This window comes from Miscanthus floridulus, chromosome 19, assembly GCF_019320115.1.
Source record: "Miscanthus floridulus cultivar M001 chromosome 19, ASM1932011v1, whole genome shotgun sequence".
Lineage (NCBI taxonomy): Eukaryota > Viridiplantae > Streptophyta > Magnoliopsida > Poales > Poaceae > Miscanthus > Miscanthus floridulus.
This window is the reverse complement of record NC_089598.1, coordinates 25,614,701-25,639,199: the sequence shown is the minus strand read 5'-3', so window position 1 is coordinate 25,639,199 and position 24,499 is coordinate 25,614,701. Positions and strand designations below refer to the sequence as shown.

The 24,499-nt window shown below is 45.5% G+C and overlaps 1 protein-coding gene across 1 annotated transcript; it reads right to left on the bottom strand.

Annotated features, from left to right (window-relative positions):
* Window positions 1-9,247: 9,247 nt before the first annotated feature.
* LOC136527800 (transcription factor LRL1-like) lies at window positions 9,248-19,757 on the bottom strand. The gene is made up of 9 exons (XM_066520646.1): window positions 19,505-19,757; window positions 11,733-12,493; window positions 11,522-11,614; window positions 11,332-11,427; window positions 11,064-11,222; window positions 10,871-10,936; window positions 10,193-10,258; window positions 10,028-10,096; window positions 9,248-9,772 (listed from the first exon to the last, which is right to left on the bottom strand). Exons 2-9 carry the CDS (start codon window positions 12,390-12,392, stop codon window positions 9,488-9,490), a joined length of 1,494 nt encoding a protein of 497 aa, XP_066376743.1. The 5' UTR covers window positions 12,393-12,493; window positions 19,505-19,757; the 3' UTR covers window positions 9,248-9,487.
* Between the last annotated feature and the right edge of the window lie 4,742 nt (window positions 19,758-24,499).

Genomic DNA, 24,499 nt, shown 5'->3' with positions numbered 1-24,499 from the left:
GTCGCTGCACCGATAGTGCAAGATACTATGGTGCCAGCACCTATTGTTATTCTATCTGTGGCAACAATGAATGATGATGAGGAACCTTTTCTTCATGATTCTGTAGAACCTATTGCCACAAATGAGGGGGAGCAACTGAAAGGTCCTAATATGGCTAGAGGGGGGTGAATAGCCTATTAAAAAATCTATAAATCAACTAGAGCAATTTGATTAGTATGACAAATAGCGTAATGCAAACTTGCTCTAGCTCTACAAGGGTTGCAAGCCACCTATCCAACAATTCTAGTTGCAATGATTACTTAGGCACACAAGCTTGCTAAGTAACTACTCACTAAGAGCTCTCAATCTTGCTACTCTAAAGAGCTCAAATAGATGAATATAAATAAGTGAGTAGGATGATTATACCGCCGTATAGGGGATGAACCAATCACAAGATGAATATATAGCCAATCACCGGGAGAATGCCAAAGACAAGAGACAATCGATTTTCTCCCGAGGTTCACGTGCTTTCCAACACGCTATGTCCCCGTTGTGTCGACCAACACTTGGTGGTTCGGCGGCTAAGAGGTGTTTCACAAACCTCGTCCACACGATAGGACACCGCAAGAACTGACCCACAAGTGAGGTAACTCAATGACACGAGCAATTTACTAGAGTTACCTTTCGGCACTCTGTCGGGGAAGGTACAACTCCCCTTACAATCACCGGAGATGGCCACAAACAATCACCAACTCATGCCGATCCTCCACCGCTACACCAAGTCATCTAGGTGGTGGCAACCACCAAGAGAAACAAGCGAAATCCATAGCGCAACACGAATGCCAAGTGCCTCTAGATGCAATCACTCAAGCAATGCACTTGGATTCTCTCCCAATCTCACAATGATGATGAATCAATGATGGAGATGAGTGGGAGGTGTTTGGTTAAGCTCACAAGGTTGCTATGTCAATGAAAATGTGCAAGAGAGTGAGCTTGAGTTGGCCATGGGGCTTAAATAGAAGCCCCTACGAAATAGAGCCGTTGTACCCCTTCACTGGGCACTGATCGGGCTGACCGGACGCTCCGACCGAACTGACCGGACGCTGGTCCTTAGCGTCCGGTCGCCCGATGGTAGCCATGTGTCACCTGCGTTCAACAGTGAACGTTTGATCTCAACGGTCGAAATGTTGACCGGACGCTCCGATAGAGCTGATCGGACGCTGGTCCCTCAGCGTTCGGTCGTTTCCAGTAAGGGTCCAAATCCTATTTCTACCGACTGGACGCGTCCGGTCATGCTTGATCGGACATAGCCCAGTGTCCGGTGCTTAACCCTAACCACTGTGTCGTCTGATAGCTCGACCGAACGTAGCCTTTCAGCATCTGGTCGCTGAGTGACCCAGCGTCCGGTCAGTAGACCGACGCTAGCATCATTGCTACCAACTCCATTTCACCTTTAACTTCTTCACCCTTGATCAAATGTGCCAACCACCAAGTGTATCACCTTATGCACATGTGTTAGCATATTTTCACAAATACTTTCAAGGGTGCTAGCACTTCTCTATATCCTAAATGCATATGCAATGAATTAGAGCATCTAGTGGCACTTTGATAACCGCATTTCGATACGAGTTTCACTCCTCTTAATAGTACGGCTATCTATCCTAAATGTGATCACACTCACCAAGTGTCTGGATCACTAAAACAAAATGGCTCCTACATTTTATACCTTTGCCTTGAGCCTTTTGTTTTTCTCTTTCTTCTTTTCCAAGTTTAAGCATTTGACCATCACCATGCCATCACCATTGTCATGATCTTTGCCATTGCTTCATCACTTAGAGTAGTGCTACCTATCTCATAATCACTTTGATAAACTAAGTTAGCACTTAGGGTTTCATCAATTAACCAAAACCAAACTAGAGCTTTCAGCAACAACAGCCTCAAACAGAAGATGTGCCAAATGTGGAGGCCCCTAGAAGGTCTCAAAGAGTTAGAAAATCAGCTATTCCTGCTGATTGTGAAGTGTACAACACTGAGGAATTTCAAATGGAGGATGATCCCATCTCATTTGAAGAAGCCATGAGAAGTGATCATTCATCAAAGTGGCTTGAGGCCATGGAAGATGAAATGAAATCTATGAATACCAATAAAGTTTGGGATTTGGAGATAATTCCTAAAGGAGCCAAAACAGTAGGTTGTAAATGGGTCTACAAAATAAAACTTGACTCTCAAGGGAATATAGAGATATATAAAGCACGACTTGTGGCAAAAGGCTTTACGCAAAGAGAAGGGATTGATTACAATGAGACTTTTCTCCAGTCTCATGTAAGGATTCCTTCAGAATCATAATGGCATTAGTGGCACATTACGATTTAGAATTACATTAGATGGATGTAAAGACGGCATTTCTCAATGGGGACTTGGAGGAAAATGTTTACATGGCACAACCGAAAGGTTTTGTCATGGAAGGAAAAGAACGAATGGGATGCCGCCTAAAGAAATCCATTTATGGATTAAAACAAGCTTCAAGACAGTGGTACTTGAAGTTTGATCAGACAATAAAGAATTTTGGGTTTAAAGAGAATGTAGAGGACAATTGTGTCTATACAAAGTTTAAGAATGTGAAGTTTATCTTCCTTGTCCTGTATGTGGATGATATCTTACTTGCTAGTAGTGATGTCAGTCTACTACTGGAGACAAAGAAGTTTTTGTCCTCAAAATTTGATATGAAAGATCTTGGTGAAGCTTCGTTCGTTCTAGGGATCAAGATTCACCGAGATAGAAGTAAAGGGGTATTAGGACTGTCACAAAAGGCATACATAGAAAAGATCTTAAAGAAATTCAGTATGCACAAATATAGTCCCTCACCTGCTCCTATAGTCAAGGGCAACAGATATGGAGATTTTCAATGCCCTAGGAACCAATATGAGATCGATCAAATGAAAGTGGTTCCATATGCTTCAGCTGTCGAAAGCTTGTAATATGCTCAAGTATGCACGTGCCCTGACTTGGCATTTGTTACCGGGTTACTTGGCAGATTCCAGAGCAATCCTGGAACAGAACACTGGAAATTAGTAAAGAAAGTCTTGCGTTATTTGCAAGGAACGAAAGGCCTCATGATGACGTATAGAAGATCTGATTCACTCCATATAGTGGGATATTCAGATTCTGATTATGCGGAAGATGATAGAAAATCCACGTCTGGATATGTATTCACTCTCGCAGAGGGAGCTATTTCATGGAAAAGCTCAAAGCAAACCATCACTACATCATCCACAATGTATGCTGAGTTTGTAGCGTGTTATGAGGCAACGGGGCAGGTGAACTGGCTAAAGAAGTTCATACCCGGTTTGAAGGTGGTTGACGACATCTATAGACCACTTAGGTTATACTGCGATAATAATCCGACAGTACAGTATGCTCACAACAATAAGTCAAGTGGTGTTGCCAAACACATTGACATAAAGTATTATGTTGTGAAAGATAAAGTCCGGGATCAAGTCATAAGTCTTGAGCATATAAGTACCGAAAAGATGCTCGTGGATCCGCTTACAAAAGGCTTACCACCCAACGTGTTCAGAGAACATGTAGCCGGCATGGGTTTAAGGGAAAGCCTATAATTCCTGGATAAAAAAAGACTCAAAGATAAGTATCTATTTCAGAATAGAGTGGTGTGTTGTAGCTGTTAAATCTACCGGCAATGGACCGTGACGATGAGACATGCTCTATGCGCTAATCTGTAATGGAATGAACAAAAGTAAATGATATGAAAGTAAAAGATGAAAAGAGATCAAGGGGGAGATTGTTAGATTGATCTCTAATCCTAACTGGACCCAATGGCCCAGTTGGGCCTTTGATTCGCGCCCTGATCGGGGGCGCCCAGCCCACCATGGCTGGAGGGCCCCTGTCACACTACGCTATAAAAGGAGGTGGGGGTCGGCGGCTCTTATCACTAGGTTGACCTGAGCCGAGCTCCCCACCGACGCCAAAACCCTAATCCGATCAGAGAGGGGAGTAGCCAGTGACGGGAAGCCACCAGCCGCACCGCCCGCTCCATCGACGTCGACGTCTTTATCGCCCTCTTCACCAACCATCGCTGCCCATGCACAGACTACATCAACGAACGTGATGGCGTCCACTGAACCCCCCTCTGCAGTGTCAGGTTCAACACCTTCTCCCTTCCCTCTCTGTCTCTCTTGTTCTACATGTATTAGGATGAACTACGTCCTTTATCCCATATAGAATCACTCTACCGGCTAGATCTATGATCCTAGTGATCCTATAGCGATAACACATCCTCGAAAGCCTGGAGCGTGGCCAGCTGGATGAAATCAGTGACCTGAACTCCTACAGGCCTTTAGTTTTTCACAAGTAGGGCAATCAGACAACAGAATTCAGTTTCATCACACAACACCCTTTTATTCAATCTGAATCACGATTGCAGAGTATTCAGAACTCAGATGCTGATTACCGTGGGAAGCAGCCCTTCTCCAGCAGCAGCATTCCAAGCATGGGGCCTTCGACATACCCTTCATAGATCATCTCCCCCTTCTTATCTCTGCACACTCACCCATGTGAATACAGGTACGCAAACCATACCTCTATGAGCACCTCCGAAGGACTGAGCCGGCAGATCTCGAGATTTATGAAGTTACCGCAGGCACCTCGCTGTCGACGGGGATGTCGCCTACCACTGAAAGCATAGCGCCGTTAAATCCTGAAATAAATCTAGGAACGCCTCGCTGTCGATTGGGACGTCGCCTACCACTGAAAGCATAGCGCCATTAAATCCTAAAATAAATCCAAGAAAATACGAGCACACGTGCCAAGTCGATGACTTAAACTCGAATGGGTAGGTTCCACCACAAGGAACCTAACCAACTGATCTATGATCAGTTCGCACATACATGGCTCCTTGATCATGTACTAACTGCTATTACATGTATGTGTCTATCTTAGCACGGAATATTTTCACCATCGCCATCTTAGAATAGAGTGTTTTCTATGATAGCCCCGTGGATAGCGCATAGCAGAGCTACGCCTAATACTCTGGCAACTCCCATCATATGAAACGGGTTCAACGTCCAATTATGAAATCCTTGGAAGAAAATGATGAACCGAAATATAGCTGCTATGCCAGAACTCGGCACAAACAACCAATCAGATTGTCCTAGTGGATAAATAAGGAATACGGAAACAAAAACGGCGATTGGACCAGAGAATGAAATTGCATTCTTAATTTCATGGTGTGGATATTGGCAGGAATTAATTGAGACTTTAGCATGGGCTCATGAACACACACATTTGGCTAATTTAATTAGTTGGAGAGATAAGTCCGTGGCTCTTTCCATTGTGCAAGCAAGATTGGTCGGATTAGCCCACTTTTTCCGTGGGTTATATAGTCACTTATGCAGCTTTCTTGATTGCTTCAACATCAGGCAAGTTTGGTTAATTTAGTTTTTTTTGTACTATACCAGGACCAGTTCATTACTCTTGATGGAGAGAGAGGATCTGCCTTTTTAGATTTTTTTCTATTTATTTTTCTATCTAGAATTAGAACTCTTCTTGTCTACTGCAGCAGCAAAGGAGAGGTGTGATGAAGAGCAGCTGCCATGAGCAGAGGTGCTGAACCTGAAGGGTGCCGCCTTCCTTGTGCCAAGCTTTGGGCTGATCATTGCCATGGTGGAAGAATGGTGGTGGTACAAAGAGCTCCTGCCATTGATTTGGGCTCTGGTGAGAAGAAAGGCGTTCAACAAAGGGACCTCCACTAGGAAAAGAATGCATCTATAAGAAAGAAAACCGTGAGGGCCGCAATATAAATCTATTTATGTTTTGCCGCAACTTTGTTTTCTCAGAAGAGAAGAGTTCATCTGTTCTTTTATTCCGAGCATAAATAGATGGTGGTTAGTATTTAAGGCGGCACGCCACCTTGCCTTGATACGATTGGTGGGCCCTAATCATAACCTCACAAACATTGTCACCATATATAGTTTGTTGATGATATTTCTTAATTGACCAGATACCAATGACCACTTGGCTACCTTATCTGGTGATGTGGAGGCCTCAGCAAACAATTGCTTATGGTCTATAAACAATTGCACCCTCTTTGCCAGCCTGTTTGGCTGGGCTTATACGATCGTATACGATCGTGGATTATAAGCTGGAACAGTATTTTTGTCTCACACCAAACCAGTCAGTAGTAAATAATCCACGATCGTTTACGACGAAACGAACAGGCTGATCTAGATCATTGCCCGTCGATAAATGAGCACCAATGGCTACAAACAGATGTTGAGATATGTCAGGCATGAAGTGTTATTTAACGAAATTAGCTATGAGGCCATAAAGTTCTGGGTTTTCTCCATTAATACATTGATACAAAAAAGTAGTTTACTTTCGACTTTGTATATGATACTATACTCTCCCTGATTCAAAATATAGGCTTTTTTGTCATAAGTTAAATTTAAAACTTTGTTCAAATTTATAGAAAAATTACACATCTATAACTTTAAGAATCTGTTTTGGTTCAGTTGTGGGCCGTGAAAAAGTTGTGTGAAAAAGTTATAAGCTGTTTGGTTGAAGCAACTAAAACCTACCCTCTCCCTCTTTGTCTCACATGAAACAGCTACAAAACGTCTCTCTATTTCTACCCATTTGCAAAAGCTAAAAGCTAAAAGCCAAAAGCAGGGTCAAGGTGCTGCAAAAATTATACTAGACAGAGGCAGTTGCTTCTGAAAAGCAGCTTCAAGATCCATCCATTTGGTTGGCTATCTGCTTTTTCACAGCAAAAACACTTTCCACAAGTTGAACCAAACACAACCTAAATTAGTTTCATTAGCTCGAAGTTTTTGTATGTATTTATTTATTATAGATGCTAATATATTGTTTTACAGTCAAAGTTAAAAAAAAGGTTTGACGTACGACATAAAACTCATAAATCGATCTACACTTTAGAATAGACAGAGTAGCTTCCTGTTGGTTCAGAGGCACTTCATTTTAATAGCAAATACTTCTAACAATTAGGATAGAAATAAATGACACTTTGAATGTGACCATTTTGCTTCTCTTACTCTTCTTCCTCAATGTTGTCCACAAAAAATTGATTCTCCAACATAATGTACAAGCACGGGCGATTGGGGATAAGCTTCATGGTGGTGATGGAAACAACACCAATCACTGGCTTTCAAGGACCCTAAATCAGTAGTCAATCTAGAAACGTATGCTCTGAGAGGCTCATCCTCATTATCTACATTTAGTCCCTCCTAAGTTTTAGTGACTACAAATTTGTACCACGGTTTAGAAGGGGCTCCATACTTTTAGCGATGGTAGAGGGGCTTGAGCTTCAACCGACTTTGTGCTAGACACACCCCTACCTAAATGGTTGCCAAACCTAGAGGCAGATGATGCCCTATAAGACACAAATTGATAGTCAATCTTGAAGAACCATATTTTACATAGTTCAGCAAGGAACTTGGTTGCTTATCTTACTATTATTACTTTTTTTAACCTATTGAAAAAAGAGTAAATCCTATAAATTCTCGCAACAAAAACATTTAACCATCAACTCAATAGACTATAATCATCATTAACAATAATAGCTATTTCATCTATGTGTTTTCTAAAAAATACGTTTATGTACCATTTTGAAAAATAGTCAGTAACCCTAAAAATTACATTCAAAGTACCCTTCCTTGCCATTATGAAAAATAACCCTATAAATCTTCATCTAAATTATGCAAGTATGTTGTGATTAGGAAAGAAAGTAATCTAGTGTAGCCTCCTAAATTTGTTTTTAAATTAGCCACCTCTACCATTATTAAAAATGGCTCCCTAAAACTGCATCTAAATTAGCCAACTTTGTCGGTAGAAAAATAATCTCAAATTACCACTTCTAGTGTTGTTGATGTATATCGAAAAAAACTAACATCTTGTATACATGCATCATGCGTGTCACCTGCATGCCACATATGTATACATGCAAGAAGCGATTAGCATGTCAAAATGTCAAATACATAGCTTAAGCTAAGGTTTCTGGGGCACAAACACTAATAGAGATGTTGTACAAAGGATTGTAATTAGTTGATGGGCCCTTTTTAACAAAACTGGCAGAAGTTCACGCCCATTTTCATTGCATAGAGAAGAAGAGATTACAGATAGTTGCCCTCGAGACAACATGGAGGAGCAAAACTGCGAAAACCAAGTGGGAAAACCTGTATAGATATAAGTAAAACATCAAGGTGCAGGAATTAAAGCCTCCAAGAAGCGTGCTCCAGTAACAGCTCAGGTTCTAGCTTTCTCTATAGCTTTGTTCACAACCAACAATACTGACAACTCCAGCAACAGCACTGATGGACTAGTAACGAGAGAAAATATGCAACCACTCCTGAAGATTTGGGGCAGGCCTTTGGGTCCGTTTGGTTGGGCTTTTGGCTTTGGCTTTTGGCTTCAAAAGCCAAAAGCCCAACCAAAGGGGTTGTTTTTGAAGGTTGCTTTTTCAGAAACAGCTGTTTTTCCGTAGTACATTTTTGAAAGCTGGTTTGACCTTGTTTTTGGCTTTTGGCTTTTTGCTTTTCAAAATTAGTGGAATAAAAAGCTCTTCCATAGTTGTTTCAAGAGAGATAAAGATAGAAGGTATATTTTATACTTGTTTAATCAAACAGCTTTTAGCTTTTCTACAACTCACAGCCCACAGCTCATAGTCCACAGCAGCTTTTTCCCACGGCCACAGCTCAACCAAACACACCCTTTATCATGGTGGCTACTCATCTTCAGTTATTGGATGCTAGAGGATAAAAGTAGCCGTGACATCGCCACAGGAAACAATATCATTCTTTCAGGCTCTTGACAGGACATGTTGGTTGACGTGTCATGTCAGATTTAGTTTGGCGTCTTAACCATCTGACGGAATAGCCACAGAACCCGGTAGAAGACTACTTGTTTCATCAGTTCAGTCTCTGCCTTAACCACCATTCAGATTCACTGCAGTCCTCAGTTGTAGATTGTGAGGTTTGTTGTCATTGCAGGTTCTTCAACACTGCACCAAACCGAAACGCCATCATTTTCCGATGAGAGATTTCTGTAAAACAAAAGCAGACGTCCCCTGTCAACGCTTTACAGCACATCCTTTGAAACTGACGGCAGATGGCTACAGCTAACAAACTGACAGCCGGGCAAGAGCTATCATCGACAAGAAACACCCTACCAGGTACCATCACAGGATCACTTTGGATATGTCTGATCATAGATCCCATATAGCAGAACGCCAGAACCAGTAGATTTTACTCTTTTTTTCTATGCACAAAAGGGAAATCAGATAGATCATCCAGATACAGTTCAAGTTACTGAAACGCAACTATCGCTGAGCAACCAACCTGATGCAATACGGCAAAAAAGAAAAGAGAAGGCAAAAAGAAAAAGGCAAAATCAACTGATGCGCAATAGGTAAAAAAAAAAACTGATTCTGGGAGGCAAATTAGTAGACGAGGCCATGAACTCTGGTCAGACTAACTTCCTATCCTGTACTTCTACGGGTTTTGCTGCATTCTTCAGCCGTCTGAGTACTGTCTTCTGCAGTTGTTTTCCTCATGCTCATGGGTGCAGCGATGGATATGGCGGAAGCAAGGGCAACTGGCATCAAGCAGAGCCCCTTGTTCTGAAGGTACTGCATTGCACTGGTGATGCTGGTTTCCATTAGCTTCACAACCTCTTCCTCAAAGACGAAGCTGTCTTCCGGGTCTAGTGCATCCAGTAATCCTTGTGCGTTGGTTGTAGCCGACAGAGGTTGACCGTGGTAACCCTACATGAATCATGACAGTGCATGGATAAGTAGATTGAAGTATATCGATGTTAAAGCAGGAGCAAATCTGTATCAAATGCAACTACAGTGCATGTGAAATTAAAGGACTGCTATTAGCAAAAAAGAAAAGGACTGCTGTTATAAGCTATTATGTCATGTCATAGCTCAAAAGGACTGAAGTGTATATCACCAATTCTAAAACAACAATACTTTTTTCAAGGATTCCTGGAAGTTGAAAATTAGAAGGTTTGGCACCTCAGTCTGAGATTCTGTGAGAAGGGGAAGGACTGCTCCTGGAGCACCTAGCCTACTCATGCTCAAGACCTGAATGAAACCAGGTAAAAGGGAAGAGTGTTAATCACCTTTCACGTAACCAGAAAAATTACTTGTGCTTGTTTCAAAAACTGTTCACAGCCATACCTTGACCTGAAGCTGAAGAAATTTCACATAGTCAATGATTTCATCCAGCATGGATGCCTTGTCTGCCTGCTTGCATCAAAAGATTTGTCACTCCATCTTATTCAAGAGAATTAAACAAAATGAAAAACTTTAAAGAAAGGTAAAACTGCTGTCTTCCTTGGCATGGTATTTTAGCTACACTAAACTATTTTCAAAATTTTAGCTACACTAAACAAGCTCTGCATCAACAGGAACAGGGAGTTTGGATAACTGGATGGGTGCTATTTCGTTGGAATGTAGCATTTAGTTCAATTTTCAACTAGATCCAAAACTTTCCAGTGAAATACATCCAATCCAAACAAACATTAAACCTGTCTTTATAGCTTCATCACAGTAGAACTGGACCAATGGCTAAAAAGGTAACGACTATTATTGGCCCAAACAAATTCAACATTCACTCCAATGTATTTGTAGAGTTGAAGACTTGAAATTGTGAACCCCAAAGAAGTACCTTAAATTTAATAAGTGATCCATTCTATTGTGTCACTTGCAGATTTCAAGCCACAACTAAGAAACACATGTTCCCATTACATATATAAGTAGCAAAGTTTTGATAATTAGCTCGATGACCAATTTTAGTAACTGCAGTTGCAGTTTATGAAAATGCACCAGACAAGTTAAACACCCAAAGAAATGTACCTTATTGGAATTCGGGACAAGATCTTGCAGACTTTTCATCCTATCTGAAATTTTTTCTCTGCGAAGCTGCAACATATAGGAAATTGTAGTTAAACTTATGCTACACAAAGCAGCAAAACAAATAATTCAAAAATATTATATGTAACTCATCAGTTTGCACTGAAGTGGACTGATCACATAAATAGAAACTCACCCGTTCAGCAATACTATGAGGATCAGTTGCCTGTCCACGACGAGCCCTTACTCGTGGCTTCACGCCAACACCATTTCCAGCTGAATTTGGTTGGGTTTGTACATCAGAAGGATGGCTAACAGGACCCTCACTTTTGTTTTCATTGATCCATGAAGGAATCTAAACATTTGAAATAACAACCCCATGTCAGGTACAATCTTGAAAGACAGCATAAAAGGAACACAGTGACTGAGCAGAAATGTATTCTTTTAAGAGAAAACATAAAAACCTTTTGAGGGATCAGTGCTCCTTGCGTTGCAGCAACTGACATTTGATTACGTGCAGTGAAAGCAGGGATAGGAACGTTGCACATTGCATTTTGCTCCTGCAGTATGGAAGTTGAGTTACTGGTACAGTTCAAATTAACAGTAAGATGCAGTTCAGATATTCTCTTCAATAGCATTGTTTATATAAATAACCTGCTTCTGAGTCTTGAAACCACTAGAAGCTAGGTTTGCTTCCTGGACACTAGCAAACGAGGGGAGCCTACCACTGATAAATTCTTTGCTATCCTGTATTACAAAAGGAACCCAAAATTAATTTAACTGAATGAGATAAATGCATAGCAGCTGTCTATGTAGTTTTTTTCTTTTTGGAAGAAGAAGCAGCTATCTCTGTAGTGAGAGTTACATGAAGTGATGCCAAGGTAGCACTGTCAAACACTGAGATATTCCCATTTGGATGGCTTGTTTTGTTCAAAACAGAATCACTTTGTGCCCCTTGAAAACTGAAAGCTTCTAGATTCACTGGTTCCATGAATGAAGAAGCATTTTGAAATGCGGAACACAAAGTTGGGGCTGAAGAAACAGCATTTACATCAGCAAGAAAAGCAGAAACTTCACTTCCATTACTATCAATTGAACTAGATAAGGCATGAGGCAGTTCTGAAAGTCCAGTAGTATTCAACTGCGGATGAAAGACCCCAGGTGTTGAATTGTGCCGAAGCACTCCTGGGGCCACTAAATTACTCTGCAGATTGCTGTTATTCTGCAGTCGTTGAAGCTCCAGAAGATTTTCACAAAGCTTATGCCTAGATAGAGTATCACCAGGTAACAGATCAGTCTGGCCAGCACCAGCATAGGTCAACTGTTCATTTGGAAGCATAGTGGAATCCTGTTCATGCACACTGAATTTTATATTGTGATCAGATCTAGCTGTCATGAAATAGCTTGAAGGTGGCATGCTTCCTTCTCCTCCGTATGATTCCACTGAATCATCAGCCAAACTGTAGCTCTCAGAAGCAGAATTGACAGGCCATGATGAGAAGTAGGAACCAGCTGAGAAGTCCATGTTAACCACAAGAAATGGTACTGGCAATCTCTGCCCAAAATGTTCTTTAAAAGATGGCTTCTACAGATTGAAAATATGCCCGGTTGACAATACGGTGATGCCTGCATTCAAAAGAGAAAATCAGTTAGTCATTAAAGAGAATGGTAGATGTCCAGAATGCTTCCTTTTATACAAAAGCAGGACATAATGATGCTAAAAGATGTTAGCCTACAGGATCAACGGCTCAGGTGAGTCGACCACTCACCAGTCTTGCCGACCACGGCCGAGCACGACCAAGGCTGTCCGACCACACACACTATGGCTAGAGGTAGAAGAAGAGGGAGAACAGAGTATACGCGCACAGTACAAGCACCAGCGTTGGCTGGAGCCTTGTATAGGAGATGGCAAAACTGAACTCTCTTTGTTGAATTGCAGTGGCAAACTATATATACAACTCTATCCATCTAGTCCTAGTACAACGCACATGCTGCAACAGTAACTAGATAACACAGCAGGACTGACTTTTGCGCATGTCCCTGCATGTGGCTACAGTGCGGCAGGTGAGCCGTTCAGCGCCTGCCTCTACAGAGGCTACAGTACCACAGCAGGGGGCCTTTTCGGCGCCGCCTTTCCTTGTTGTGTGTTCACACAATGAAGCAGTGGATTATCTAACAATTCTTCCCCTAATCCTACTGCCGATCATCTCTTTCAGCTCCGTGAGTCGAAGACGTCCGAGCGGCTTGGTGAAGACGTCTGCGAGTTGCCGACCAGTTTCGACGAACTCGATGACGATCTGCCCTCCATCGACACAGTCTCTGAGGAAGTGGAACTTTACGTCGATGTGTTTGCTCCGGTCAGTGCTGGTGGGTGACCTTCCGCACCGGTCAGCTCGGCCAGCAGCAGGCGTAGCCACACAACTTGGCAGGCAGCTGTGGCCGCCGCTACGTACTCTGCCTCCCACGTAGATAGCGCCACCACCTTCTGTTTCAGCGACAGCCATGAAATTGGGGCCGGCCCGAGGAAGACGAGCACGTCAGAGGTGCTCCGTTGTCCGTCGATGTCCCCCGCCATGTCTGCATCGCTAAACACAGTGAGTTGCAGCCTACTCCCGCCGGTCTTGGGAAAGATGATCCCTTGATCCACCGCCCTCTTGATGTAGCGCAGTAGCCGCTTCACCGCAGCCCAGTGATCCTCTCTGGGATCCTCCATGAAGCGACTAACGTAGCCCATGGCGAACGCAATGTCCGGCCTCGTGTGGACTAAGTAGCGTAGACCGCCGACGATGCTCCGGTAGAGTGTTGCATCTACCTTCGCCGCGGTGCTGGCCTTCATCAGCTTCAGCCGCTCCTCCATCGGAGTTACGCATGGCTTGCACTCAGCCATGCCGTTCCGCTCCAACAGCTTGGAGGCATACGCGCTCTGACCGAGCGTGAGTTCCTCCTTCCCATGTCTCACCTCGATGTCGAGGTAGTAGGAGAGTGCGCTGAGATCGCTCATTCGAAAACGAGCCGCCATCTCGCGCTTGAAGTCGTTGATGTCCTCCGTGCGCGCGCCGGTGACGATCAAGTCGTCCACATACAAGCCGACGAAGAGCTCCTCCTTCCCCCGTCGCCACGTGTAGAGCTCGTACTCGATTGCGCACCGCTGAAACCCAAGCTCGCCCAACGTGGCGTCAAGCTTGGCGTTCCATGCTTGTGGGGCCTGCCGCAGCCCGTAGAGCACATTGCGCAGTCGGAGCACCCTGTGCTCCTCTCCCTTGACGGTGAAACCTAGAGGTTGCCTAACGAAGACCGTCTCGACCAGCTCGCCGTTGAGGAAGGCCGATTTAACGTCTAAGTGATGGACGCACCAGTTCTTTGCTGCTGCCAAGGCTAGTAGCAAACGGACCGACTCCATGCGCGCTACTGGCGCAAAGACTTCCTCAAAGTCGATGCCCTCGCGCTGAACAAAGCCTCGGGCGAAGAGGCGCGCCTTGTGCTTGACGATGGTGTGGAGCTCGTCTCGCTTGACCTTGTACACCCACTTCAGGCTGATCGGACGGCATCCTGAAGGTGGATCGACGAGCTGCCATGTCTCGTTTTCCTCGATCGCCTTCATCTCCTCCAGCATCGCCCGTCGCCAGTTTCCATCGCGCTCTGCCAGCGCGAACGTGGGTGGTTCCTCTGCACTGACGAGCAGCAGCTCTTAGTCATTGAGCAGCTAACCAGCCAGTCCTGAGGGCCTTGTGCCGCCGACGATGTCGTCCAGCCTACGGAACCGCACCTCCTCACCTTCGTGGAAGGCATCCACGAACTTAGTGATGTCACTTGGAGGTGAGGCGAACTCAATCAGTGTTGATGGAGTTCCCTGTTCCACCGGAGTGCTCGGTACAGCACTTGGGGTGCTCGGCACTACTACTGCAGTGCTCGGCACCACTATAGGAGTGCTCAGCCTCAGTCTTGGAGTGATCGGCACCACTGTAAGACATCTTGGCCCCGCTATGGGAGTGCTCGGCACCCGTTCTGGAGTGGTCGCCACCACTGCAGAACCTCCCGGCGCCACTCCTGGCGTGCTCGGCATCCCTCCAGGAGTGCTCGGCACTCCTCCCTGAGTGCTCGGCATCCCTCCCGAAGTGCTCGGCACCGCCCCAGGAGTGCTCGTCTCTGCCGCTGGAGTGATCGGCACCCCTTCTGGAGTGCTCGGCACCTCTTCCCCAGCGTCTCCACCACCGTGGATGACCAGGTGCTCGACGACGAAGGTGCTGGTGAAGCCGCCAGCTTCCCCAGTGCTCGGACTGCTCCAGTCCCAAGCCGCCTTCTCGTCGAACACAACGTCGCGCGAGACAAGCACCTTGTCTCCGCGTGGGTCGTAGAGCCAATACGCCTTGGTACCTTCCGCATAGCCCAAGAACACCATCGGTGTGCTCCTGTCCTCCAGCATGGTGAGGATCGGCTTCGTCTTCCTGACGTGGCTGATGCAACCGAATGTCCGGAGGAAGGACACGCTCGGCTTGTGCCCATACCAAGCTTCGAACGGCGTCTTGCCCATCAGGACTTTGGTCGGAGCGCGGTTGAGGATGAACACCGCCGTGGTCACTGCCTCACCCCAGAACCTTGCCGGCATGCCTTTGGCCTTCATCATGGATCAAGCCATGCCGACCACCGTCTGGTTCCGCCTCTCCACCACGCCATTCTGTTGTGGCGAGTACGGCGCGGTGTGGTGTCGCACCACACCCTGATTCGCGCAGTACGCAACGAACTCCACCGAAGTGAATTCGCCGCAGCGATCAGTCCTCAGCACACGGAGCTTCTTGCCGCTCTCGGCCTTCGCGTGCATCTTGAACTTCTTGATCGCCGCCGCCGCTTCGTCCTTGCTCGTCAGGAGTTGCAGCCACATGTAGCGACTGCAATCATCCACGAGCAGGAGGAAGTACCGCCGACCACCGTTTGTAGCTGGCGTGATTGGCCCGCAGAGGTCGCCGTGGATGAGCTGGAGAGCGTCCTTCGCGCGATACTTAGCCGCCTTTGGGAATGGTAGCCTCCTCTGCTTCCTGGTCAGGCGGCTGTCACACAGCTCGCCTCCGTGCTTGATGTGGGGCAGCCATCGGACCATCTTCTCCAGCCGACCAAGCGCGTCGAAGCTGAGATGTCCGAACCAGGCATGCCACATCCACGGTTCCTCGATGTGCCTTGCCGCCAGGCACACCGGCTGCTCTACCTTCAGGTCGAGCAGGTACAACCGGTTCTGGGACCTCTTCACCTTGGTGAGAAGTCGCTGCTCCCGGTCCCTAATCCTAAGGACTCCGTCCTTGATCAGTACCTCGCAACCGCCCTCATCCAGCTGACCAATGCTGATGATGCTGGAACGCAGCTGCGGGATGTAATATACATCCGTTAGCGCATGGTGCTCCCCGTTCTGGCACCTGGAGATGATGGTGCCGCGCCCTTGGATAGCCACCCTTGAGCCGTCACCAAACTTCACCGTACCGGTAACATCATCGTCGAGCTCGAAGAAGGATGCCTTGGAGCCGGTCATATGGTTGCTGGCACCAGAGTCTAGATACCACCGCTGCTCCTGGTCGGCGCCCACACGTCCGAGGCGGACTTGGACGCGTGGTTCGTCGAGGTTGACAGCCTTCAAGGCTTTCCCAAGTCCTTCTACAGTCGTCGCCTCTTCTTTCTCCTCGGCCTCGACGTCGTGCAATGCACAGAACGTCGCCATCAGGATAGTGGCCTCATCATCATCATCAGCTTGCGCCAGATGAGCCTCAGCCTTCTTCTCCTGCTTGCGATTTGGGCACTTCCGTGCCCAATGGCCCATCTTTCCACAGCGCCGGCAGGCGTTGGGGTCGACCTGCTTCTTCATCTCCGAAGAAGCCTTGCCGCGGCGTTTGCCATCGCCACCGCGACTGGAGGAAGCTGCCTTCCCAGAGTTCCTCCGAGCAGCCCACTCCTCCTCTGTCAGCAGCAGTTTGCCGTTATCCTTCGTTGCTGTCGCCTGCTCCAGATAGTCATCCACCGCCCGTAGACGGCCTGTCACATACTCAATGGTGAGGGTGGACAAGTCCAGCATCGTCTCTATAGAGAGAGCGATCTGGATGTACTTTGCCGGCACGGAGTGGAAATACTTGAAGACCGCCTCCTCTTTGTCGATGGTGATGTCATGGCTCTTCAGCTTGTTGATGAGCGTCTGCAGGTGGAGGGAGAAGTCCTCCACTGTTTCACCATTCTTGAACTTGAGGTTGGCGTACTCCTGCTTCAGAAGTTGGGTCGTCGCCTTCTTTGCGCGGTCGGAACCGCCGCAATAGCCTCCCACGCCTCCTTAGCCGAGCTCTTTGCCCCCAACGGCTCCCTGTACTCCGCCGGTACAGCAGCGAGGATAGCCTCCAACGCTGACATGTCATCCTTCTCATTGTCGATGCCCTTGTCAACAGCATTCTAGAGCCGTCGGGCTCTGAGCTTGACTTTCATGGTCACCGACCACTCTCCATAGTTGGTGCGAGTCAGCGTCGGCCAACTGGTGCCGCTGACCTCCCGCACCGTGCGAACAACGACCTCCAGTCGTGGCTGGGCAGCCACAGCAGTGCCACTGTTGTCGCCCATCTCCAAACCGTTCATCATTGCCAGCGGTTAGTCCGGCAACGGCGTTCGTACGGCTCTGATACCACTTGTTAGCCCACAGAATCACCGGCTCAAGTGAGTCGACCACTCACCAGTCTTGCCGACCACGGCCGAGCACGACCGAGGCTGTCCGACCACACACACTATGCCTAGAGGTGGAAGAGGGAGAACAGAGTATACACACACAGTACAGGCACCAGTGTTGGCTGGAGCCCTGTATAGGAGATGGCAAAACTAAACTCTCTTTGCTGAGTTGCAGTGGCAAACTATATATACAACTCTATCCATCTAGTCCTAGTACAGCGCACATGTTGCAACAGTAACTAGATAACACAGCAGGACTGACTTCTGCGGCTGTCCCTGCATGTGGCTACAGTGCGGCAGGCGAGCCGTTCGGCGCCTGCCTCTATAGCGGCTACAATACCACAGCAGGGAGTCTTTTCGGCACCGCATTCCCTTGCTATGTGTTCACACAAGGAAGCAGTAGATTATCTAACAAAAGAACAGCTGTCAATTCTTCATAGATTGCATGTATGGGCCAATAATGCAAAAGTATATAATCAAATGATCCTTGCGAGCATAAAGATCTTGAAGAAATATATTTTTGGAACACACGTTAATCACTTGAATAAGCAACATTAAAATATGCCCAACTAATTTGAACACTCCCATGTTTACTGCATACGGTTGACAGGTGACCCTCAGGCCCTCGGCACACATCACTGTCATGTTCATGGCAGTTAAGCATAGAAATCTTCTACTGATGGGGTCATGGGGGATTGAATTTTTCAATAGTCTGGATTTTTCCTGAGAAAATGAAAGTTGGGATGGGCAATAGAATCAAGCACATACTCCATTACTCACCGGTGGCAGAACTATTAGAAAAGAGGTGTACAACTACTGATAGCAACCAAATATAACAGCTTTAGACACAACACAGGCTTCCATCCGCATTTTGTATTTTTATAAACAAATACACGACAAGTAAAAGCGTAATTGAAGGTCTTTCTAAAAAAAGTGTAATTGAAGTTTCGGCAGTCATGTTAAATAATTTTTTTTATCACATTGCCAGGTGAACACAACTTCCCTTCTTTACTCTACAGCCATTCGACCTAATTTTCTTAGAACAAAACAGCAACTGATTCAGATATTCCAGTTAAGAAACGGTAAATGAACACTATCATCCATTTTGACGGCAGAATATATACGACCCTATAGTTAAACCCACTGAATATTTTTCCTCTCAACAATGCTACCATCAATTGCTCCCGTACTCATACGTCATACTAGTTCAGTTCTCGCCTAATCAGAAATCAGAAACGCTGAACTGATATAATAATTGTAAAAACGCCAGCTATCATTTATCTCGGACACTACAGGGGCACTTAAAAGCCCCTGAATGTCCACCATACGACTCATAACTAGAGGTCATCAACAACCGACTGCATTTATGCCTTCTGGCTAGTGCGAAACAGAGATATTGTCAGCCAAAAAAAAACAGAGACATACAAACAAAAGCGGCCACTCGCTCTACAACTAAATTGCCATTCCTCTCATTTCTCTACACCAAAATCCATCACAACACCCTTCTTTCCCCTTTTTTCATTTCTCCCTCGAGGATTGAGCTGATAGAAATTCAGACAGACAAGAACAGCTGTGATCAATAAGATAAAAATTTCACTAACCGTATCCGTCTACCAAATTGTCGGAACAAATAAAAGAAACCACAATCGAAACATTACGCCTGCATCAATCAATCAATCCCACGCGATCGTCCATCTCCATTTGGACCATCCCTGGCATTGTTCTTGCCCCCTTTGCGAATCGCAACACGACAAACAAACCCCACCAAGAAACGCCAATCACGAGGCACGGGCGACCAAAACCACATCAAGAACAAAGTCAAGGCCCAAGGCAACAAGTACACAAAGCACGTAGCAGGGTGATACACATGCAGTGAATCGCTCTCGAAAGATCACGGTTGTACTAAAAGCTGACCCCGTTGAAGGGGGGAGAACCAGACTGGACACTTACCAGTGAGACGAGCGCAGCAGTGAAGCTTCCGTTGCCGGGACTGGAAGAGAAGGAGGAGGAGAGAGCGCGCGCGCGCGTGTGTGTCTGTGGAGGTGACTGAGGTGAGACCCTGAGAAGTGGAGAGGAGAGGAGAGGAGGCGGCGGTTTGGGCGGAGAAGGAAAAGGAGTGGCCTTTGCGGTCTTGCTTGCCGGGGCCGAAGACCGGAAAGACGCGTTGGACTGCTGAATTTCTGATGCTCGCTCAGCGCTACCAGGAAAGAGAGACAGCAGTTGGTGAATTGGTGCCGCTGGCGCTGCGCCCTCTCTTTTTGTTCAGTAGCACCCCCTCTTTTTTGTTTATTTCTGCACGCATCCTTTATCCTTTTTATGCCTTTTGGGCTGGAAATGGATGGCAAACAAAAAGATTTGGGATCGATGCAACCTTTTCCGTTATGTCGTCGTGTCGACGCCGATTCCTTGTGGACGAATATTGTGTTCCTGTGGTATCTATCATGCAATTATGGTAAATTTGTTTGGGATGGTTAATTGAAGCATGTGTTTACAAAGATGGTTTGAGTATATACCTTTATGTATAAGTAGTATTATGTTGTTTTTGCTGAGATGGCCAGGGTTTTTGTGGAGGACAGCTCATAATATTTTGGACTATCAGCCTGTTCAGTTGGCTGGTTCGTATCGTTGCTGGTTCGTAAAGAAGTACTGCTGACTGGTTTGTATGAGAGAAAAATACTATTCCGGCTGAAAATTTACGATCGTTTACGACAAGCCACAGCCAAACGAACAGGCTGTATGTCACCGCTGATTTTGTTTTTTCATGTACAGCGAGACGTGTGTATTTTGTATAACAATATTTGTCGAAAGTTATGTCACGTTATGTACAAGCTAGCAACTCGTATCGATATGAACATGTTGTACACGTACCGGTCCGTGTCCTATTGAAGTCAATTATAAGTTATAGGCCGCTTTATTGTGTGGTTATATTATAGAGGATGGTTAGTAGGACGTACGTATACGAGACGGTGGGTAGATAGCTATGAACTATAGGCTCCGTTTGGTGGCTGAATGTTAACTGAAATTGACTGAAAAATACTGTTCCGACTGAAATATTGTGAGAGAAAAATACTATTTCGGCTGAAAAAAAAAGCCGAACAAACCAGATATGGGGTAAGCCAAACGGGGCATATAGCTATTTATTTTACTAGACACCTTTGAAGGATTTTATCTCACCACAAGAACATAGGTTGGGCTCTACTCCTATTCCTCAAATTCGTCACCTTTTATTCCAAAACCTAATGAATAAGGGTTTTGCTTCTTGTCTTTGTCATAACCTTTTACAAGAGCATATGACCTTTTTTTTTACTCTTACTACAAATTTCTCGACTAGTACTACCTCTTCGGCTTATCAATCTAGTAAGCACAAATATTTGTTTTAGGTAAAACTAGCAAACATATATAGAAAATCCAGTTTCAGTAATATTACCATAAATAGTTTCAGAATGAAAAGAAATTAAGGTTGATTGGAATAGGCCCCGTTCGCTGGTCTGAATCTTGACCAAAACTGATTGAAAAATACTATTCTGACTGAATTGTTGTGAGAGAAAAATACTGTTTCGGCTGAAAAAATAAGCCGAATATGGGGTAAGCCGAACGGGACCTGAAATGGTCCACGCACATCTCTTCTGTTTTGTCTTTCACATCATGCATTTTCTCATCGTTTGCGACCGTATGCTTTTACCATCTCTGTGCAAACACTAACGTCCTTTCAATTCGATTCCACGGAGAGATTGATTTGTACTCCCGGTCCGAAACCGAGAGAGGCCACACAGCCGGCCGCCCGGACCATATGCTAATCCTCCTCCCCTGTCACGGCGCGAGTTGAGCCGCGCTCGCCCGCCTCGGCTGCTCTGACCAGGTTCCCCCGTCCGTCACCCCGTCGCTGTGCGGGTGGGCCCCTCGTGCGCCAGCATCCCACCCCCTCCGGGCTCCGGCCCACGCGGGCGGGCCCGCATTTGGCAGCACCTACGGGCCTGGGCGCGTGTGTGCTGCTCGCCTGCTCCGGTTGCTCGCGACTAACCTACCTACTAGTCCCCCTACCAGAAAACAGCAGACAAAAGCCTCGCGCCGGACGTCCCATCATCGTCGCCGCCGTCGCCATCAGTCCCTAATCCCCTCCTCCTCCTCCTGGTACGCAGTCTTTTTTCCGTTAATTAATTGATATATATATACATATAATCCGCTGGACCCGGGAGAGTTAGCACGAGTCGGTGGGTTGATTAGGCCTGCCGTGGCCCTCGTCGTCCCCGCACGTGTAGGGGCGGCAAAAACGGCGACGTGCGAGCGTTGGTTTGACTGACCCGCGCCGGTTACCTGTGCGTAATCCACGCGGCTTTGAAGCGGTAGTTTCTAGTTTGGCTGCAACGGCCGCCTGCGCAGGATCGGAGCGTGGAGAAAAACTCGCGGCGAATCCAGTTTTACCTGGTGCCGGTGCGGTGCCGGTGCCCGGTTTCGGCGGGCGGGCGCGAGTCGTCCGGACCGGCCGTGCATGGGCGAGGCGGCGGAGTCGCTCTTTTGACTTGGCTCGGCGGGCGGATTAGCTTAGCGACGAGGGCGGGTCATGCGGCAAGTGGCGGCAGGAGCGGATGGTTCGTTGGGCGATTGATTATCCAGGTGGTTCCGGGTCAGCTAATCACGCGGGAATTGCGATCGCATGCAGCGCTTGCAAGCAAAGCATCACCTAGCCTAGCATCCACCCAACCAACACACCAGATTTTGCATTGGGCAGTGATGACTGATGAGTGTGTTTGGTTGGCTGATCCACTCGCGATCGTTCAGAAACACACAGGTACACGGGGGGCATGATTTGCATGATTGATGGCCTGGCACATTGCGTCGCTGCCCCCAAGCAAATCAAATCAGCACGGGGTGCCGGTGGGGTTTGGCTTTGGCCGCCTGCAGCCAGCCTGAGTCGAGAGCAGTTTACAGTTGCCCCTGCCCTGCGCTTCTCTGTTGATGTGGACGGAGAGCCCACCTGACCTGCTGCCACGTTAGACAGGCAGACTTGGGCCCCAATTTTCCTAGCTTTGCTATATGGGCCTACTGGGTCTTTCCTAATCTTAGTCTAACCTGCCGTAAAGGCCTCCTCTTCCCTTTTCAAACGCTCGTTTGGATCTTCCACGTTCCGTTGCATTTTTTGACGGGCCCGTATTTCCATCCACTTTTCACAGAAAACCATTGGGTTGGTGGACATTTGGACCCCCGTCGGTCTTAGGCGACCACCGCATGTTAAGCCCAAACACATCCTCCTTCCGCTGCCGACCATGGGTGTTTGCGGCGTCCCGCCGACCCCGGTAAAATAATTCGCTGTAAAAAGATGGGCCGAATTTAATTGTTTTGGGCCTTGTTTTCAGCATCCCGCAGCCAAGCAAGTAGCAGCATGCAAGTAAAGCCGAAATTGCTGACATCAGCACGTACCTTATACTTTTTGAGGTAAAAAAAAAGATACATCTCCAAAACCAAGTATCTTGATTAAAATCCGATTGCACCATCGTATTCTTTGCAATAAACTCTTCAAAACAAGATTCCACATGGATATATTTCGATAAAAAATTTTAACAAACATTTTATCTCACAATAAACCCGTATTTAAAGATAATCATCGAACATCACATTAACACTACACAAAACATTGTAGAAAATAGCATAGAACATCATACGTATACTACGCGAACATCACAAATACATCGAAGAACATCACATTAAGACTACACAAACATCGCTAAATAGAGCTAAAACAGCATATGCATACTACGTGAACATCACAAATATCGTGAAAATATAAAATAAAATAATAAAATTAGTGGAGTAAAATTAATTAGAGTCAAATAAAAAGAAAAAAAATGCTGCCGAACATCACAAAAAAATCCTAGAACATCACATTAACACTACACGAACATCACTAAATATGACATAGAACATTATATATATACTACGTGAACATCACAAAAATATCATAAAATGTAAAATAAAATAATAAAATTAGTGAAGTAATTAATTAGAGTCAAATAAAAGAAGAAAAAATCTACCGAACATCACAAAATATATCTAGAACATCGACGTATGCATAATGAACATCACAAAATACATCGTAGAACGTCACATTTCTCCTTACGGACATCACAAAAATACACCATAGAGTATCACATGTATACTACGTGAACATTACATGTAACTATAAATAAAAAAAGCGAAACATAAAATTGTAAATATAGAAGAAAAAGAAAGGAAAATAAAAAAAGAAAAGGAAAATAAATGAATGAAAGGAAAGCAAAAAAGAAAAGGGAAACATAAAATAAAAATGAAAATAGAAAAAGGAAACAAAAAGAATAATATAAAGACAACCAAAAATGAAAAAATGAAAGGAACTAAAAAATAAATAGAATAAAAGAAAATAAAAAAGAAAAAGAATAAAAGATGAAAAGAAAGAAAAATAAAAAGGAATAAAAGATGACAAGAATAATAGAACACAACAAAAAATAAAAGAGAAAAATAAAAAGGAAAAGAAATAGTAGAAAGGAAATAAAAAGAAAGAGGAAAAATAAATAGAAAAGAAAAGAAAAAATAAATATAAAAAGGAAATAGAAAAATAAATAGAAAAGAAAAGAAAAAGAAAAACTCACCTACGAAACCGTACTCGCTCGGGCGTCGACGGAAACAAAAAGCGGCGCGGAAGCGAGGTGGCTCGCGCGTCGCTCGGGATAGCCTGGGCCGCTGCACATTCAGTCGACTGGGCCGAAATAAATTAAGATGCGGAGGGAGCACAGGGTCGGCGCGAGGATTGGGTCCGACTGGTCGGCAGACGGTTTCCGCGTGTTTGGGAGCTTTTTTGTTTTTGACATATTCCATTCCAAAATAGGAGTAAATACACTTCTAGCATTTAAAATTATTAATTTTAGATCATGGACCACTAGCAGGCTAGCACTAGTATTTTTTTAATTCTTC